This window comes from Glandiceps talaboti, chromosome 15 (genome assembly GCF_964340395.1).
Source record: "Glandiceps talaboti chromosome 15, keGlaTala1.1, whole genome shotgun sequence".
In the NCBI taxonomy this organism is placed as follows: Eukaryota; Metazoa; Hemichordata; class Enteropneusta; family Spengelidae; genus Glandiceps; species Glandiceps talaboti.
This window is the reverse complement of record NC_135563.1, coordinates 2,517,645-2,539,374: the sequence shown is the minus strand read 5'-3', so window position 1 is coordinate 2,539,374 and position 21,730 is coordinate 2,517,645. Positions and strand designations below refer to the sequence as shown.

Below are 21,730 nucleotides of genomic sequence, written 5' to 3'. Positions count from 1 at the left end.
CTACCAATGTAACATCAGGTATTGACTATCACTTACTTCCTGTTTCAGCTTTTTGTCAGATTACATGGGTACAGTGGATTTTACTATGCATCTTTGTAAACTAGGAGTTTCCTCACAAATATTAGGCAAACTAATTGATAGCCATTTATTTAACAAAATATTAATCTTGGAAAGGACAGGTGAAGTTTCTGTTTGTTGTTAGCTCTTCTTGAGAACAGTATAACAGTAGTAGAGAGTACAATGGTACAATGTGTTGAGCCCATAAATGCCTAATATTTGATGCAATGTGTACACAAAACATTCACTATCTCTCCTGGAATAGTTGGCGAGTCATGACAAGAGGCACAATACATGTAAAATATCAACATCCTTAATACTTTCCCAGCAACTTTACTTGTGTTTATAAAACTTTTACAGACATGGGGTTTTTATTTTATCAAATATTCATAGATGTAATCCATAAATGATTGATTTATTGTTGTTGACAGATGTTCAAATATTAACATTTTAATTTCAGCAATTCTATGGAAATGAATTACCTGTAAATCTGCTTTAATTCCTGCAACAGTCGATGTTTTAGAGGGACAGAACTCATGTCATATTTTGCATGCATTGCCAGTATTTTCAGGAACATGTTATGACATACCCACACAGCCTGTATTTTGTACAACGGTCAATTTTCACAATTGCATATCATGGTATTGTCTTTTCCATAATGTGAATATAAGCATGGTGTAAAGCAGATTTCCATTTAATGTTCAAGGACTTTTAAAATCTATGCATATCCTGTGAGGATAAAAAATTGAATTTGGTATCATTGATCTTGTACGCCATAAATGGTATAAGTAAAGTAGAACATACAATGTCCTGTAACAACAAAATATACATGCATGTATTGGCATTCTGCCAACTTTACTCATCTGATAAACATATGTGCTGACTTAATTTCATGCTGACATCAATAAAATACCATTATTTCTGCCACTGCTGCTGTGATATTAAATTCCGTATCCCCAAAACCTGGTACCATGTGATTGCAAATTCTTAGTGAATCAGTTTGTCTGGTAACATACTTTAATAATACAATACTTGACCAATACCTAGGTCTCTACATAATTTACTTTATGCTTTGCTACATTTGGTAATAGCACAATTTCTCATACATCAGGTTTTCAAATATTTTTCTATAAATTCAGGGCGCATAAAAGGTTTGCTTCATACACTTATGACAAGGAGTTGCACAACTGTACGCTATGAAGGCCTGGAAGTTGACAAACTCTGTAGATTACAAGTTAATCTTCTGAACTTAACAAATCTTGTAACTTTCAACTTTTTCATAAGTTGACAAGTCATGCATTACAATCAGCTGACTGGACTGTATGTAAATATTTCTTGTCTAGATAAAGTATTCTAATTTGTAGCTATGATGACACTCAACTTGATATTGCCAATACATCACTAGTATGGATGCCACATTAGCCACGTTGGCATCCAGACACCGGGTCTCTAACACAGTGGAGATGTAAATTGTAACAATACAGTATGGGCCAAGGCTAATATATCACTGATTTCATATGGAGTTCCACATCTAATGGCTACGATGGAATGTATACAGTATACAGTATGCATGTATGTATGTGTGTATGTATGTATGTATGTATGTATGTGTATATATATATATATATATATATATATATATATATATATATATATATATATATATATATATATATATATATATATATATATATATATATATATATATATATATATATATATATATATATATATATATATATATATATATATATATATATATATATATATTATTACATATATATAGTCAGTTTGTATATAAATGTACTAATACTACTATGCAGTGATATACACACAACGTTGCACAGTGGCAATGAAAACTTATAAAGGAGCAACTCAGACAGGATATTATTTTATATGTTGTGAATAATTAATCTGGTCGATCTATTCAAGTGACTAGACTGAAACAACAGAATGCTCCCTAAAATCTAACACGTTGATACCTACACATATTGCTGCCATCGGTAATGGCCATATTTGATATCTAATTGGTTGCTTTCACTGATTTATATATCTTAGCAACAAGACAGTGGCATGTGTACTATTCATTTTTCTCCAAAGTTGAACTGTGTTGTCATCAGAGATTATCCGACTACAGTAAATACATGGGATGATAAGTTTATTTGTCAACAGCATTGATAAATCAAATATGGCTACTACTACTGGCAGCATTACTGTACCATAAATCATTCAACCAGAAGTGAAAGTTGTTAAAAGGGTGATTTGTTCTGGTAATATAGATTAGGAGCTTGGATAATCCCCTCTATTTAATCTTCACATTCACTTTAGACTCAACATCATCCAACAGTTTTTGACTTGCCCCTTTAAAGTACATATGGTCATAGGGTGAACAGTTGTATCATATACACAATGATTTGTGGCAGAGTGATATGAGCAGTCATTCCTATATCATGTACATAATGATGTAATATGGGCATTAACTCCTATATCATGTACACAATGTCATACTGTGTAATATGAACATTAACTCCTATATCATGTCCACAATGATGTCATGCTGTGTAATATGGGTATTAACTCCTTTGATGTCATACTGTGTAATATGAACATTAACTCCTATATCATGTACACAATGATGTCATGCTGTGTAATATGGGTATTAACTCCTTTGATGTCATACTGTGTAATATGAACATTAACTCCTATATCATGTACACAATGATGTCATGCTGTGTAATATGGGTATTAACTCATTTGATGTCATACTGTGTAATATGAACATTAACTCCTATATCATGTACACAATTATGTCATGCTGTGTAATATGGGTATTAACTCCTTTGATGTCATACTGTGTAATGTGGACATTAACTCCTACATCATGTACACAATGATGTCATGCTGTGTAATATGGGTATTAACTCCTTTGATGTCATACTGTGTAATGTGGACATTAACTCCTACATCATGTACACAATGATGTCCTGCTGTGTCCTATATCATACATGTATACATACTGATGTATGTCTGTGATAATGACATTTTACTACGATATGTATCTTCTTTTTTAACCTGCGGGTGTTCTCTTTCATGACAAGTGACAACTCCCATATCGTATACACAAAAATGCATAAACTACTAAATAATACATACAAGAATATCTGGCTGTTTGACTGTAAGATATGTTGTGTTTTTTAGCCTCATCAAGCTTCTTAACAATAATTTGAATAATGACCTCTGTTTGGACTTCTAATCACAAGTTCAAGGCATGGCCTAAATCTTTTGATCTAGCTGTCACAGACCAGTAGTTTAGTACTGACGTGAGTCTCCCATGCCATACACAGAATGTCAGCTGTGTGATATGGCCATTTACTCCCATGTTGTATATATAATGTCAGCTGTGTGATATGGCCATTTACTCCCATGTTGTATATATAATGTCAGCTGTGTGATATGGCCATTTACTCCCATGTTGTATATATATTGTCAGCTGTGTGATATGGCCATTTACTCCCATGTTGTATATATAATGTCAGCTGTGTGATATGGCCATTTACTCCCATGTTGTATATATAATGTCGCCATTTACTCCCATGTTGTATATATAATGTCGCCATTTACTCCCATGTTGTATATATAATGTCGCCATTTACTCCCATGTTGTATATATAATGTCGCCATTTACTCCCATGTTGTATATATAATGTCAGCAGTGTGATATGGCCATTAGCTCCCATGAAATATACACAATGATGTCAGCTGTGTGATATGACCATTAACTCCCATGAAATAATATTTAAGGGCGGTAAGTAGGTAAAATCTACCGGGGTTCCCACATCATTTTACCGAGGTTCCCCACCTAAACTATGATACATTGCATGCGAAGCACTACCAGTTTTACCTCTTTCCCCCTTTCTGTTACCGGGGTTCCCAAACCTTAGCAAAAATATGGCCATTAACTACTGTGAAATATACACAATGAAGTTAGTCTGCGTGATACGGAAATAAACTATTTACATAATCCGCTCGACCATGTCATGCTGTGAGATATCATGGGCAATAATACCTATATCACACAGCTGCCAATGCAAAAAACTCATAATCTTTCAACTAATTTCAAAAGTAACTGTAGCTATTTTCCTTGATGATTCAACGTAGGTTAAATTAAGCTATATATACATTACATTGTTGTAAATGTGTGTGACAAATTACAATTATGTTCCTAACATACACTCTCTTTTTAAATGATTAAAATAAGAAAATGATTGCTGATATGATGCTAAGATTGTGTGTATTAGTGAAGAAGCCTTGAGATAGAGTCAATGATACTAAGATTTTGTATATTTCCTCCTGATAATAATGTGAGTCTCATTTTCCTGTACTGACAGTTTATGACTGTATTCAGGTTTTAAATTTGTCAAACATCAAACAAATTGTGTAGAAATCTTTCTATTTTTCAATAATTTATGATATTGATATACTTTTTTTTCCATAACAGCTTGACTTGCAAGACTTCTGAAACTCCACCTCTCAATTTCAACTTTCCCATTTCAAAAAAAGGAACCCCTATTTTAATAGTCAACCAGAACATAAAGGTATATATGTATATTCTAACATGGCTAACAAAAATGACCAATGTAAAAATAGACATGCAGTGAATTTCATTGCTTTTGAAGCTAACTACACAGTAAAATGTGAAACACCTACAAAACTCATTCTTATTGGTTGTTTATGTATAGTCCCTATTGGTTGAATTTCATATATGGTAAAGTTATGCAAGTGCTATCACTTCCAGGAGGAACAAGGAATGATTGCTAAGAGACTGTGTTTGAAACATTTTATGTTCCGCACCAAGGATTTAGATAGGTAAGAAACACACTTGATACAGACCACTCATTACAAAGGTAAACAATTACTAGCCGACCCCAACTGATACACAGGCACACACAATACATCACTGGAACAAAGAAGATATCAAATATCATCACAGTGCAGGCTCAGAATTTTGACACAAGCATGTGTATACTTCGATTTAATTGAAACTAGCAGGTCTGCTTGCATGGTTGTTCCCCTTGAGACATGTGTGCACATACAGTGCCTGTTTGTCGGGAGGGGTGTGGTGTTGTTCATATTTGTGATGAGCGTTCTGTGTAAAATCTGTTTCTTATCTATCTAAATGGCTATTGGGAACATAAAATGTGTATGATACATAGATATTCAGTGATCATTGCATGTTTCTACTATAGCGTAGATATCTGAAAGAACTCTTACTAAAGCTCCTATACACCTTTGTACAATGTCGTTTCAATCTGTCTTCCATTTAGTATAATTTGTGCTCGTTGATGAAAAACTTGAAGAACTCATAGACAGACCAAGATAGTGCAGTTGAAGGCATCTGATAGATTATTCTTGCGCTGACACCACGGAAGTACCCTGTAAATCCACAACATTGGTAGACAGTCCGGAATGCATTCATCATACCAGAGATAGTATCTGATTCAACTCTGGAGACAATGCATCGTTCCTGAGTATTCAATAATGTCTTGCACACATCTAGCGGCGTTGTAATAGCAGCAGCTACAGCACCAGCAATGGCACCAGACATTATGTGAGTCATTGGGCAATATTCTCTTTTGGGGTTCAGTTTTTCTTGACTGAACTCATAAGTCATAAAATGTATACTCTGAAAAGGTATATTCATAGTCAATTGTGTTGTGTAACTTCTATAAAAGGCACGTATGCCTTCGGTCCTGTATATAGTCCTGATACAGTCCATCACACCTTTGTGAGGACTGCTGTAAACTTGGATTCTTTGTTTAATGACTGTTTTGGAGATGATAGTTCCAAATCACAAGATTCAATAGTAAGTAGATTCCAACAATCAAGGACAATATGCAAAAGAAAGAAAACAAGAATAGTTAGTACAAAAAAAGGCAACAATTTCAGTTTGAAGAAATTCCATAGCCAAGAACTGTATACAATTGTATTTGTTGGCATTCACTCAATGCTAATTTTCTACAGTGTTATCATTTCCATTTTGGATATGAAGCAGGTACATTTGTGCAGTATAGACCATCTATCATTTGTTGGTATACATATACATGTACATGTATTGTATCGGTACATGTCAAATTTGGACAACATCACCAAACAATTTATGGTCATAGCGCAAATTCCACAAATGGTAAATAAAATTGTATCAAGTTTTTTCAATTCAAAATGGCCAATATAATTCTGACAGATGTTGTCAATACGGCATGAAATGGCAAATTTTGTAAACCTTCACACATAACGAGACTTCATCATCCATATTAAACTGAAATTCTTTCTATAAAATGTTGAAATCCTTGGACTAGGCTAACTGACACTCCAGACTAGTACTTTAACAAGTTATCATTAAAATTCTATTTTGATTTCACACCCATGTCACTTCCATTCCATTGAACAAAATATACAACATTTTCACAAATTTGATCTCTTGAACGAACGGAAATATCAGGAGTATAAAGCAACATGCAACATAGATTAGTAAACATGTTACAATTCTGTTCAAATACATTGTTAGCACCTCTAGGGTACACACAAATACACTGTTAGCACCTCTAGGGTACACACAAATACATTGTTAGTACCTCTAGGGTACACACAAATACAATGTTAGTACCTCTGGGGTACACACAAATACACTGTTAGCACCTCTGGGGTACACACAAATACACTGTTAGCACCTCTGGGGTACACACAAATACACTGTTAGCACCTCTGGGGTACACACAAATACACTGTTAGTACCTCTAGGGTACACACAAATACACTGTTAGCACCTCTGGGGTACACACAAATACACTGTTAGTACCTCTGGGGTACACACAAATACACTGTTAGCACCTCTGGGGTACACACAAATACACTGTTAGTACCTCTAGGGTACACACAAATACACTGTTAGCACCTCTGGGGTACACACAAATACACTGTTAGTACCTCTGGGGTACACACAAATACACTGTTAGTACCTCTAGGGTACACACAAATACACTGTTAGTACCTCTAGGGTACACACAAATACACTGTTAGCACCTCTAGGGTACACACAAATACACTGTTAGTACCTCTGGGGTACACACAAATACACTGTTAGTACCTCTAGGGTACACAAATACACTGTTAGTACCTCTGGGGTACACAAATACACTGTTAGCACCTCTAGGGTACACACAAATACACTGTTAGTACCTCTGGGGTACACACAAATACACTGTTAGTACCTCTAGGGTACACACAAATACACTGTTAGCACCTCTGGGGTACACACAAATACACTGTTAGTACCTCTAGGGTACACACAAATACACTGTTAGTACCTCTACGGTACACACAAATACACTGTTAGCACCTCTGGGGTACACACAAATACACTGTTAGTACCTCTAGGGTACACACAAATACACTGTTAGTACCTCTACGGTACACACAAATACACTGTTAGTACCTCTACGGTACACACAAATACACTGTTAGTACCTCTGGGGTACACACAAATACACTGTTAGTACCTCTGGGGTACACACAAATACACTGTTAGCACCTCTGGGGTACACACAAATACACTGTTAGTACCTCTAGGGTACACACAAATACACTGTTAGTACTTCTGGGGTACACACAAATACACTGTTAGTACCTCTAGGGTACACACAAATACACTGTTAGTACCTCTAGGGTACACACAAATACACTGTTAGTACCTCTAGGGTACACACAAATACACTGTTAGTACCTCTAGGGTACACACAAATACACTGTTAGTACCTCTGGGGTACACACAAATACACTGTTAGTACCTCTAGGGTACACAAATACACTGTTAGTACCTCTGGGGTACACACAAATACACTGTTAGCACCTCTAGGGTACACACAAATACACTGTTAGCACCTCTGGGGTACACACAAATACACTGTTAGTACCTCTAGGGTACACACAAATACACTGTTAGTACCTCTACGGTACACACAAATACACTGTTAGTACCTCTACGGTACACACAAATACACTGTTAGTACCTCTGGGGTACACACAAATACACTGTTAGTACCTCTGGGGTACACACAAATACACTGTTAGCACCTCTGGGATACACACAAATACACTGTAGTGTTAGCACCTCTAGGGTACATATAAATACACTGTTAGCACCTCTAGGGTACATACAAATACACTGTTAGTACCTCTAGGGTACACACAAATACACTGTTAGTACCTCTGGGGTACACACAAATACACTGTTAGTACCTCTGGGGTACACACAAATACACTGTTAGCACCTCTGGGATACACACAAATACACTGTAGTGTTAGCACCTCTAGGGTACATACAAATACACTGTTAGCACCTCTAGGGTACATACAAATACATTAGCATTAGTCTGGCAATGCAAAGAGGTTGACTAAGCTACACATATTCAACAGAAAGTCAAAACTGAGAAAAGTTAAAACCGAGGAGTCCCCCAAAACTGAGAACAGTTAAAACCGAGGAGTCCCCCAAAAGTGAGAACAGTTAAAACCAAAAGTCCCCCAAAAGAAGAGAATACATTTAGCACTACTAAGGTATTGTTTTGTTATGCAAATACACAATTCTACTTCCATTTTCAATGCAATTTATAGTAATTTTAGGATAATAATTTATAGTCACTCTCCTTAACCAAATAAATATTATATTTGATTCATGAATGAACCAAGCAATCAATCCTCTTTACATTCTGATTGAAGACTAGACAAAGCAAAGAGATATCTACATAGTACAAAATGTGATGATTAGTTACAAGTTGAAGGCTTGTTCCTTTTCTCCTTTTCTCTACATGGTACATGTATGACAAGCAAAAGTACAGACACAACTGCAAACATGGTACATGACCATTGCTCACCAATGATTCTCCCCAACCATATATTATACAAAGTGTTGATTAACATCAATATTCACTTAATTAATAGATATCGACAGAGGTGAATATAAGACATCAACAAATGTATACTTCATATATAAAAGGGACAGGTATCACATTAATCATTTTGTTAATGTCATGAAGACCTGGTTTGTGCCAACATGGATCTATTTTATATTTCAATAATAGATCCATGGTGCCTACCAGTACTAATCAGGGTGGGGAGAACAATGAAATACATCAATAATCTGGATGTCTCCTCAATACTAAATAGATCAATACCTAATGATGAATGTATTTATTTCTTACCATCTATCGGTGTCATGACGCCATCATGCATAAATGTTGCTACTACACCTGCCATTGCTGTAGAACAAACAAAATGGACAATGTTAAAATACACACAAGATATTGTAGTATTTGTAGGTTAAGTTTGGTATTGATATTTCACTAGTACATGTATGTAAGTCATGGGTTACAAAAAGAACATTATGGGTGGGTACATGTCATAAAATGAGGTCAACATACTTAATACATTGTAAGTTAAAAGGTCAACAAACTAGGTCACCAGTACTTATTTAGGGTTTGACTTTGAGGACCATGGAGACAGACCAGGGAATCCTGGTAAACAGACATACAATGCATTGTATAGGGAAACCTAGCTGGTAACAGACATAGGGAATCTTGGTAACAGACATACAATATAGGGAAACCTAGCTGGTAACAGACATAGTGATAACAGACATACAATATAGGGAAACCTAGCTGGTAACAGACATAGGGAATCTTGGTAACAGACATACAATATAGGGAAACCTAGCTGGCAACAGACATAGGGAATCTTGGTAACAGACATACAATATAGGGAAACCTAGCTGGTAACAGACATAGGGAATCTTGGTAACAGACATACAATATAGGGAAACCTAGCTGGTAACAGACATAGGGAATATTGGTAACAGACATACAATATTGGGGAACCTAGCTGGTAACAGACATAGGGAATCTTGGTAACAGACACACAATATAGGGAAACCTAGCTGGTAACAGACATAGTGATAACAGACATACAACATAGGGAAACCTCACTGGTAACAGACATAGGGAATCTTGGTAACAGACATACAAGGTATAGAAACCTAGCTGGTAACAGACATAGGGAATCTTGGTAACAGACATACAATATAGGGAAACCTAGCTAGTAACAGACATAGGGAATCCTGGTAACAGACATACAATATAGGGAAACCTAGCTGGTAACAGACATAGGGAATCTCCATAAGAAACAGGACCTTGACAACACAGATTCCAGCTGATACATGTATAACCTCAGACCACCGGAAGAACAGACTAGCAACGCAGCTTTTCCTTTGGTATCAAGGTGTCACTTATTTGCTTTCATCACCCCTTTGTTTTGGTGTTTCAAGAGATTCTATTCAATACCGTCAATGAAGGAAGTGAACAGCGACACTGCGTCTATCATCATTTGTGAACTCATTCGCATTCATTTTCAATAAGAATGGAAATGAAGTGTTGATAGATAGAACTTCTGTCAGTGTCACGTCTGTAGCCTCTGTTTGTACGATTATGGCGTTGACTATCATAAAATTTCAATGATATTCTCCATGGCCAATAAAGTAGGAAGTGTGCCATATGTCGAAAGAAGAACAGTTGCCCTACAATTATCTATTTATGAGCATTGTTCTAATTTACAACACAGTATTTGTAGAATACAAACTACCTGGAAGTATATAAACTACGAGTTCATATTGTTTCAACTTTGTATCATACAGTAATTTATTGTTAGTATCGCATTTCCATTGAATATGGTTTAAATTCTGAATACAACAACGAGATTCGCATTGTTGAATATGTAACAATAAAATGTTCACAGTGTAGCAAAAACTTCAACTAAGTAAAGGAGCCTGAAGTTCAGTATGGTATTGGGTATTTTTACTCATGATTGCCAGTATTGATCTTTCTTCAACTGTAAAATTTAACAAATCTGATGATCATGAAATGCTAAATTGTTGTCTGACGTACTTCAATTCGTTAGGGTCACCCGACTCTTTTTTTTCTGTTTTTCATTATCTGGCCGACCCAAAGTTTCAACCCCCTGACATCAACAACAGTTCAGTTGTGTTAACAAAAATCACACAAAAATCACACAATCTCTCAGTCACGTCCTGTATATATATATATATATGTTTGAAGCCAGTAACTGTTTGGTGTGTGTGTTTGTGGGTGGATGGATGGGGGGGGGGGGGGGGGGGGGGTGTGTGTGTACATGTACTGTATACATGTGTGTGTGACTGAATGAATGTAAAATATGTGTATCTTTATTATGTACCTGTTATGCCAAAATTTGTGTCAGTTTGAGGTTTCAAATTTCATGAAAAAAAGATGTTTATTACTTAATGTTTTGTTTATGCATAAATTATTAAATGCTGAAAAAATAATGACTACCAAAACTTCCCTGTTGACTACCAGTTTTAAAAAGTGGTAGTCAAAGTGACTACCAACTAAAAAAGTTAATTTTTAGCCCTGTCCAGGTAATAATTCATGTATGGATCACACTGCTATCAACACTGTCAATACTGAAGTACAATAGGTAAAATATGCCAAGTCATTCTACAATACAAATAAAGGCACATGTAATGGATAGCAGTTGATAATCCTGTAATAATTCTGTCAATTTGGCTGTTCTTTAAATCGACCACCCACAGAGTTTGACAAATGAAATTATTTTTCTAATCCTTGCATTTTAACCACAACAAAATCTATATAGCCGTTATTTAGCAGTGTCCAAGACACACCATTATTTAGCAGTGTCCAAGACACATCGTTATTTAGCAGTGTCCAAGACACATCGTTATTTAGCAGTGTCCAAGACACACCGTTATTTAGCAGTGTCCAAGACACACCATTATTTAGCAGTGTCCAAGATGCACCGTTATTTAGCAGTGTCCAAGACACACCGTTATTTAGCAGTGTCCAAGACACCACCGTTATTTAGCAGTGTCCAAGATGCACCGTTATTTAGCAGTGTCCAAGATGCACCGTTATTTAGCAGTGTCCAAGACACACCATTATTTAGCAGTGTCCAAGATGCACCGTTATTTAGCAGTGTCCAAGACACATCGTTATTTAGCAGTGTCCAAGACACCACCGTTATTTAGCAGTGTCCAAGACACATCGTTATTTAGCAGTGTCCAAGACACCACCGTTATTTAGCAGTGTCCAAGACACCACCGTTATTTAGCAGTGTCCAAGATGCACCGTTATTTAGCAGTGTCCAAGATGCACCGTTATTTAGCAGTGTCCAAGACACACCATTATTTAGCAGTGTCCAAGACACATCGTTATTTAGCAGTGTCCAAGACACCACCGTTATTTAGCAGTGTCCAAGACACCACCGTTATTTAGCAGTGTCCAAGACACACCGTTATTTAGCAGTGTCCAAGATGCACCGTTATTTAGCAGTGTCCAAGATGCACCGTTATTTAGCAGTGTCCAAGACACCACCGTTATTTAGCAGTGTCCAAGACGCACCGTTATTTAGCAGTGTCCAAGATGCACCGTTATTTAGCAGTGTCCAAAATGCACCATTATTTAACAGTGTCGAAGATGCACCGTTATTTAGCAGTGTCCAAGACACACCGTTATTTAGCAGTGTCCAAAACACATCATTATTTAGCAGTGTCCAAGATGCACCGTTATTTAGCAGTGTCCAAGATGCACCGTTATTTAGCAGTGTCCAAGACACATCGTTATTTAGCAGTGTCATGGAAGAAATATCAGCTCTGAAGGTGAGAATGTGAAATACACATAAAGGATGGATGTACCAATAAAGTGTAATATTTTGTATAACAGCTTGATACATACATTGTACACATCTGGATCTGCCTCAGATGGCTGATTCAGACAAGTAGTTCCACTTCTGACAAGTAATTTTCAGAGATTCCTGTCTACACCACACGGACAGATGGAATTATGTGGAATATTACTTTCAAAATATTTTCTATTCTCCAGGTTAAATGTGACCATACATGTAACATGATGACATCTTAAACGGTATTATCATAAATTTACCGTTATACCATCATGGTAATCCAATGTGTACATTCTTTCATCTCTCCCCAACTGAGTAACAATCACAGGTACATGTACATGTGTATAGTCATCATGACTTAACAAAAACAATTCACATTGAACCAGTACAATGCAAACATACATGTATCATGCTATGGATTTCTTTTCATTCACTGTACTTCATAGAAATAACTAAAACATCAGGTTTGTTGAAAACTTTGTCTGGAATTTTGCAGTGTATTTGGTTATTAAACAATGATACTGTAGAAAACAACATTGACAATTATTTGAAAATGGGAATACTGTCATGTTCTACAATATAGCGTGGCAATTTGTAGCCAGCCTGGAATCCATGCTGTCCTGTTCTACAGTATAGAATGTGAATGGCTATTTGTAGCCTGGAATTCATACTGTCCTGTTCTACAGTATAGCATGTGTATATTTTGTCCAGACACTAACAATCACACTATTGACAAAATTAAAACACCATGTCAGGGCTACATTTTGATGATGAACTTACATAGTGTTAAAATCACATTTCTGTTGATAGACATTGTATAATGTTTCTATTTTAAAAGTTTTCTTAATATTAATTAATATTTCTATCAAGCCCCACCAACAAAATGGATATGATGCTCTACTGCCTTTACTTGAAATATATTGGACCTACATGTAACATGTATATCAATATGAAATACCCAGTATGTCTCACTAATTTTTTTAAAGATAGCACTTGCTAAGTAACTAGCAATGGGTCTGTTCATCTCTTATCTAGTCCAAAAAGTTAGCTATAGACACAACTCATGTCATCTACACTGATTTATTGTACATCACTACCACAACACAAAGTAATATGTATGTATACTCTTCATATTAGTCATTTTGCATGAAAGCTTGACAATGGCCAATTGACCTTTGACTTCAAATGTACATAAATGCACATGATGTTATGGGGGTCACTAAAGAACCATGTCAAGCGTTACACCACAGTTTGAAACAATTTGTTCAAAACTGTTAAGTCATTATGTGATGACATCATACATTGTCAATGTCAGAGGTCAAATTATGAAAATTTTATAATACAAGATGGCTGCCAAAATAATGATTTCTTGAAATAAACTTACATGATTATGTATTCCAATTCAACTTAGTTTTATTACAATAATCATCACCTTACTCTGTATAGAACACCTTCACTAACAACACAAAGAATATACCAAAGAATATACCACAAAATAAACATGTAACATAAAATACCAACACTGCACTGAACAAAGACAACAGGGTGACATCACAACTACATGTAATATGTCACCCACATGTCATCAGTTTCTATACGAATATGTATGACTACAGACTACATCGCTTAGTTAGTACCTACACAGTGGTTGGAATACATGACTACAGACTACATCACTTAGTTAGTACCTACACAGTGGTTGGAATACATGACTACAGACTACACCACTTAGTTAGTACCTACACAGTGGTTGGAATACATGACTACAGACTACACCACTTAGTTAGTACCTACACAGTGGTTGGAATACATGACTACATCGCTTAGTTAGTACCTACACAGTGGTTGGAATACATGACTACAGACTACACCACTTAGTTAGTACCTACACAGTGGTTGGAATACCTGACTACATCCCTTAGTTAGTACCTACACAGTGGTTGGAATACATGACTACATCGCTTAGTTAGTACCTACACAGTGGTTGGAATACATGACTACATCGCTTAGTTAGTACCTACACAGTGGTTGGAATACATGACTACAGACTACACCACTTAGTTAGTACCTACACAGTGGTTGGAATACATGACTACAGACTACATCGCTTAGTTAGTACCTACACAGTGGTTGGAATACATGACTACAGACTACATCGCTTAGTTAGTACCTACACAGTGGTTGGAATACATGACTACAGACTACATCACTTAGTTAGTACCTACACAGTGGTTGGAATACATGACTACAGACTACACCACTTAGTTAGTACCTACACAGTGGTTGGAATACATGACTACATCGCTTAGTTAGTACCTACACAGTGGTTGGAATACATGACTACATCGCTTAGTTAGTACCTACACAGTGGTTGGAATACATGACTACAGACTACATCACTTAGTTAGTACCTACACAGTGGTTGGAATACCTGACTACATCCCTTAGTTAGTACCTACACAGTGGTTGGAATACATGACTACAGACTACATCACTTAGTTAGTACCTACACAGTGGTTGGAATACATGACTACAGACTACATCGCTTAGTTAGTACCTACACAGTGGTTGGAATACATGACTACATCCCTTAGTTAGTACCTACACAGTGGTTGGAATACATGACTACAGACTACACCACTTAGTTAGTACCTACACAGTGGTTGGAATACATGACTACAGACTACACCACTTAGTTAGTACCTACACAGTGGTTGGAATACATGACTACAGACTACACCACTTAGTTAGTACCTACACAGTGGTTGGAATACATGACTACAGACTACACCACTTAGTTAGTACCTACACAGTGGTTGGAATACATGACTACAGACTGCACCACTTAGTTAGTACCTACACAGTGGTTGGAATACATGACTACAGACTACACCACTTAGTTAGTACCTACACAGTGGTTGGAATACATTTAACAAACACTACTGTTAGTACATAGTATATATGGTATCTGTTAATTTACACAAGATACTTACCATTTGCTAAAGGATTTTGTCCAGGCTTCTTGCTCAGCTCCTTTTTTATTTTCTCGTAGGAAGCAAAATAGAGGGCATGGGAGGGTCCAGCCCCAAAGGCTACAACATTAACCCCACGTACAGTTCTAAAAATGCCTTCTTCTCTCATGATAGTACCAAATGCATGGACAATATTTCTGTAATTAGCCTTGGCATGTGGCTTCAGATTCTGCATTCTAGTCTGTAAGAAATTAAAAATACAATTTTCCGTCAAGAAATATGGAAAACAAGAGTCATCCTAATTAAGTCCTATATTTATATTTATTACACTTTTAACTAGTTTATCATCACTTGCTAGTTAGTGAGAACAGATACAATAACATTACCCTTGCTTCTAAATATTTAACGTAGTATTAGTAATAATTAATCAGGACTAAAATCAACCGTAGACTACCAAATTTATCCGATTGCAGTCAGTTTAAAACCAATGGACATCAATAGAAAATTGGAGTTGAAACAATTCAATTGGATACACCTGACTACCATACATGTACATGTACATTGTAAGTAGAAGTGAAATCCAGTATCCTGATTTATATCTGTATGACATACATAGAGTCAGCATAATATTCAAATTAATAAAATTCAAAACTTTTATCATTTTGATAAAACTGAATGCCTAATTAGTAGACCTTACTCAAATTGCAAAATTCAACTTGTCAACCTAAAGTTTGTGTTGATTTACATTTGTAAGTACACTATGCTACCTTTATGCCAGGTTTTGTTGAAATCAGTGGATGCATGCCAGAGATATGAGGGTGAACACACGGACGGATGGAACCCAAAGTGTAAGTTCCCTACGGGCAATGCCTATTGGGAACTACGTTGTAAATATACCCCATTGGCAAATAGTCTATGCTGAAAACTTCCTCCAGATACATATTCATACAATCTTGTCACCATTTCAATCTCAATAAATCTGAAACTTTTCTTTTTGAACTTCATAGACTAAGTTAGTAGCAAATACACATTCATGTAAGTTTACGGTTGCACTGCATGCTGTGAGGGTGAATACATGGTTCACAGGTATGTACAAATGTACACCATGTATGACATCAGTGTTCTCCCCAGGATTTTGTCAAAAGAAGGGGTAATTCTTGCTGAGCAGAGCAAAGCAATGCATGCGCGCAACACTCTGGGGGTGGTCAGGAGGGATGTGACCCCCCCACCTGCCTAGGAGCTTTTGAAATTTGCATCTTGAAATGGTGGCTTTTGGTGGCACTTTTTTTTAGCCATTTTAACCCATTTTAATCATGTGAAATATTTCAACACAACTGCAGTGTCAAAGTGAGTTTTGATATCTTAATGTTTAAATAGTGACAGAATTAAGCCAAATTTACCTATGTCAAAGTTAGTTTTTTAATAGTTTGTCCTAAATAGTTGCTCAAATAGCTCTTTTTAACACAAATGCTGAAAGAGTGTAACAAAACAAAATCTTCAACTTTCTGTAAAAAATTGCAACAAATTTCAAGATATTTCAAGACAGTTGTAGTGTTTACTACAAAATGAAATCCATTTTCAAAAGCTTTATTGCATCATCACCATACCACTACCAAAACAAACAAAAGTCCAACACATAAGGGTGAAGATAACTTTGCCTTTATGCATAGCAGCTGAGTAACCTGTCTCACTTCTGTTCTCCTCAGAGGAGAAGAGAAGACATGTTGACTGTTTGAAAGCTATAGAATGAATGACAAGTTTGAAAAAAGTATGCATAAATGTGATTTGCACGAAGTTTGACATTAGTAGCTGCTTTACCGAGATATTTGACTTTCCAAAATGGCGACCATGAGATCGTAGCGGAACTGCAAGAGAAGTAAATCGTTTTGCCCCATTTGTTGAAAAAATATTCAATTCATTTTTTTTTTCGTCAAAACTTGCAAGGGGGCGCCAAGAATTTACAAGAGGGTGCTGTGCCCCTGTTGCCTTGTTCAGGGAGAATACTGTGACATCGCTCAAGAAAATCTTAAAATAATCTCATGGTTTATACATACATGTACATTACAGTTCTGTTCAATGATATAAAATTTGTATCAAACACTTTTGCAAATGTGTCTCTGTCAAGTTGAAAGTTTAACACCGTTATCCAGTCATGGAACTTAACTTGTGCACTGCAGTACCGTCACTACAGTTTTGAAATTGACCTTACAATGTATGCATATTACAGACATTTATATACCTGCACTTTTAATGATCAAGGTTTCACCCACTTTGCAGCAATGCGTATGGTTAAAATAAAATCATACTGAATAATTATGGAAAGTCTTCTTTTTTTCATTATGTATACCTATAACATTGTAGTACACTAATTGAAAAGAAGTATCATAAACTTTTGCTATGAACACAACAATTGGAAGATGATCAGATGTACACAGAGACAACAATACATACATGTACATGTAAGGCAAGTTACAACATGCCAGCATCCTGCTGCAAATTATTTGAACAAATTGTAAATATAATAAGAATGGTTCTGTAGGGTCACATAACTTCCTGTAACTGGAAACATTGTTTTAGTAAAGGACAATTAGTACTTATGAGAAACTAGCTTTTATTCTATTCATTGCAGCTTATGATATACACATTGTACATGTATGTATGTATGTATGTATGTATGTATGTATGTATGTATGTATGTATGTATGTACGTACGTACGTATGTATGTGTACAGTACATATATGTATGTATTTGTGTCATTGTATGTACATGTTCCTATATATATATATATATATGTAAACACATATGTGCATTTACACATATCACACATTGCATACTGTGAGTGTGTGTCACGTGCGCACATGCATGCATGTTGTGCGATGTGCAGGTGAATGGTATGGAAACTACGTGGACTTGTATGCAACTTCATGTCAATGCTATGTCATTGGAGCTCATCTTGGCTTGGTCATCAGGGGCGTACCTGAAGGTACACGTTCCAAGGTTATAGCGTATCTGATAGGGTAAAGGTCAAACTGATCGGACCCCAGCGCGACGTACACATTTCAAACGGATTCAACCGATTTGTTGAAAGCTTTAAACCCTTCACACAGTCTACTACTGCAGGCGGAGTTCGATCTATGACTGTGTGTAAGCTCACTGCGATGTCGCGATTCACTGGCACTCGGATCAATCTGTATTATTTGGGGGGGGGGGGGGAAATGTATCTGAATAAGAGATTCACTACACATTTTTTTTTAAATCATACACATTGATTCGAGTGCCTGTGTCGCGATTAGTACACACAGTAGTATTGTAACATGGTATTACATTGCGTAAATGCACTGAATGTTTGGCGGCCATCTTGCTTCAACATGAGATGACATTGGTATCTAATCCCACTCAACTTTCAAAGTTTGGTCGTCTGTTACGTTCACAATAACTAGAACATGTGTTTGAAACGTCTCTTTTATCTAAAATTACAGTATAAAAGGTGTAGAGAACACTACCCGTGTTTTAATACAGATACTACTATTCCTCCGACGTGTGTAGTCTACGGGGTATGTGACTAGTGTACGTACGTACAGTACCGTTGTAGTAATGTGCTCTTTCCTCGTCTCGCTGAGTTTAGTGATCATGTACTCCGGATCTATAGTTTAGTATTTTTAAACGATTTAACCATTCTGTACATAGATTGCTTACCTTGACACAGTCGACCGGGTACATTACGCAATGCTCCATGATACCGGCCATAGCCCCGGCCATCATGTGAGTCGATACATGGGTTGTGCTCGGCAAGCTTTCGTACATGTCCTCTTCTTCCAACATCATGATGTTCAATCGATCAGTTACTAGCGACTTGCTTAAACGTCCAACAAAATCATATCAAAAGTGTGATATAGTAAAGTAGGTCCCGTTCGTCACCCTTGTGTAATTCGCGATCTGTATCGGAGACGCAGCTGATCGACCATGCCCTCCACGATCCGATGCGTTGTACTACGACCTCAGTTATTTAGCCAATAAGGAACGAAATGGAAGATCACGTGATTAAAAGGGATCGCACAGATTATGTAATTCCGCGAAAACTACACGTGGCCCTGATCAGAACAGTACAGTAGAGATGAGATGGACTTCCGTGTTTACGACACGACATGTAACACGATGTTTTTCGCGGTTTCGGATGTGGCGTCGATCTACACACAAAGTGGTTAGGCCTCCCGTTGTGGTCTGAGGTTAGGCGAATTATTTGGCATTGGGCTGGGGTCAGAATGTACGATGGGGAGGGGGAGAAAATATTTTTTCGAAGCCCCCCCCCCCGCACTCTCAAAAAAGGTCTCCCCCGATATGAACCCAAGAATTGTCATAGCCCCCCCCCCCCACACATATTTTAATGTGTAATTATACAGTAACCCCCCCCCCCCCACACACACACACACACACACACACACACACACTTCAGAGATGTTCAATGTGGCACACTACATCAAACTAACACCGCAGTGGAAATCAACTTCAGCGGCATCCATTATTACACTGAGAGATTTCTTTACAAGTATATTATGTGGTTTTGCAAAAAAGGTCTCACATGTTTATTGGGCTGTAACCTTTACTTGGAAATACTTAGTCAGCAGGGTTATCTCTTTCAATGTTGATTTTGGGCAGAAACAGCATCCCCATGATAGCTAGTGGGGAGGGGTGTCTCCCTCCCACGGTAAGCACTTATAAAAATAAGGCCATATAGGAGGCCATTTAGTGGCATAAAATTTCAAATCATACACATAATCGAAAACCATAGAGTACTTGAAAATTGTCTTCAATATCCAATTTACTCTCAATACATTATTATACAACATCATGGCTGTATTACACTTGTAATAGGCCATCACTTAATATACCCTCGCGTCGGTCTTCTTTTTTGGGTGACCCTAAAACGAATGACAACCTGAACGACGGAAAACGAATGACAGCATTTCTAGGTGGTAAACAGTGGAATGACACCCTTTTCTACATTCAGTTAGTTGAATGACACCCTCTGCACTGTAAAACCAGTGGAATGACAGCCGCCACTCTATAAAATAAGTGGAATGACAGCATTTTCAATGCTTTAGAACTGGAATGACAGCATTTCTAGGCGGTAAACAGTGGAATGACACCCTTTTCTACATTCAGTTAGTTGAATGACACCCTCTACACTATAGAACCACTGGAATGACAGCCGCCACTCTATAAAATAAGTGGAATGACAGCATTTTTAATGCTTTGGAACTGGAATGACAGAATTTCTAGGTGGTAAACAGTGGAATGACACCCTTTTCTACAATTAGTTAGTTGAATGACACCCTCTGCACTGTAAAACTAGTGGAATGACAGCCGCCACTCTATAAAATAAGTGGAATGACAGCATTTTAATTGCTTTGGAACTGGAATGACAGCATTTCTAGGTGGTAAACAGTGGAATGACACCCTTTTCTACATTCAGTTAGTTGAATGACACCCTCTGCACTGTAAAACCAGTGGAATGACAGCCACCACTCTATAAAATAAGTGGAATGACAGCATTTTCAATGCTTTGGAACTGGAATGACAGCATTTCTAGGTGGTAAACAGTGGAATGACACCCTTTTCTACATTCAGTTAGTTGAATGACACCCTCTACACTATAGAACCAGTGGAATGACAGCCGCCACTCTATAAAATAAGTGGAATGACAGCATTTTTAATGCTTTGGAACTGGAATGACAGAATTTCTAGGTGGTAAACAGTGGAATGACACCCTTTTCTACAATTAGTTAGTTGAATGACACCCTCTGCACTGTAAAACTAGTGGAATGACAGCCGCCACTCTATAAAATAAGTGGAATGACAGCATTTTAATTGCTTTGGAACTGGAATGACAGCATTTCTAGGTGGTAAACAGTGGAATGACACC

General features: G+C 36.9%; 1 protein-coding gene across 1 annotated transcript; it reads right to left on the bottom strand.

The window, feature by feature from the left end:
- Positions 1-1,848: 1,848 nt before the first annotated feature.
- LOC144446144 (mitoferrin-1-like) lies at positions 1,849-19,775 on the bottom strand. Its single transcript, XM_078135865.1, has 4 exons — positions 19,504-19,775; positions 15,828-16,047; positions 9,312-9,368; positions 1,849-5,880 (listed from the first exon to the last, which is right to left on the bottom strand). Exons 1-4 carry the CDS (start codon positions 19,630-19,632, stop codon positions 5,378-5,380), a joined length of 909 nt encoding a protein of 302 aa, XP_077991991.1. The 5' UTR covers positions 19,633-19,775; the 3' UTR covers positions 1,849-5,377.
- Between the last annotated feature and the right edge of the window lie 1,955 nt (positions 19,776-21,730).

What these genes read in the sequence shown, in the direction of transcription:
- LOC144446144 (XM_078135865.1), bottom strand. Translation starts at nt 19,632, where the DNA reads ATGATGTTGGAAGAAGAGGACATGTACGAAAGCTTGCCGAGCACAACC. An exon ending in ACAAAATCCTTTAGCAAATG is followed by an intron (nt 9,369 to 15,827) that starts GTAAGTATCTTG and finishes TTTGTTCTACAG; the next exon opens with CAATGGCAGGTGTAGTAGCA. An exon ending in CGTCATGACACCGATAGATG is followed by an intron (nt 5,881 to 9,311) that starts GTAAGAAATAAA and finishes TCTCCAAAACAG; the next exon opens with TCATTAAACAAAGAATCCAA.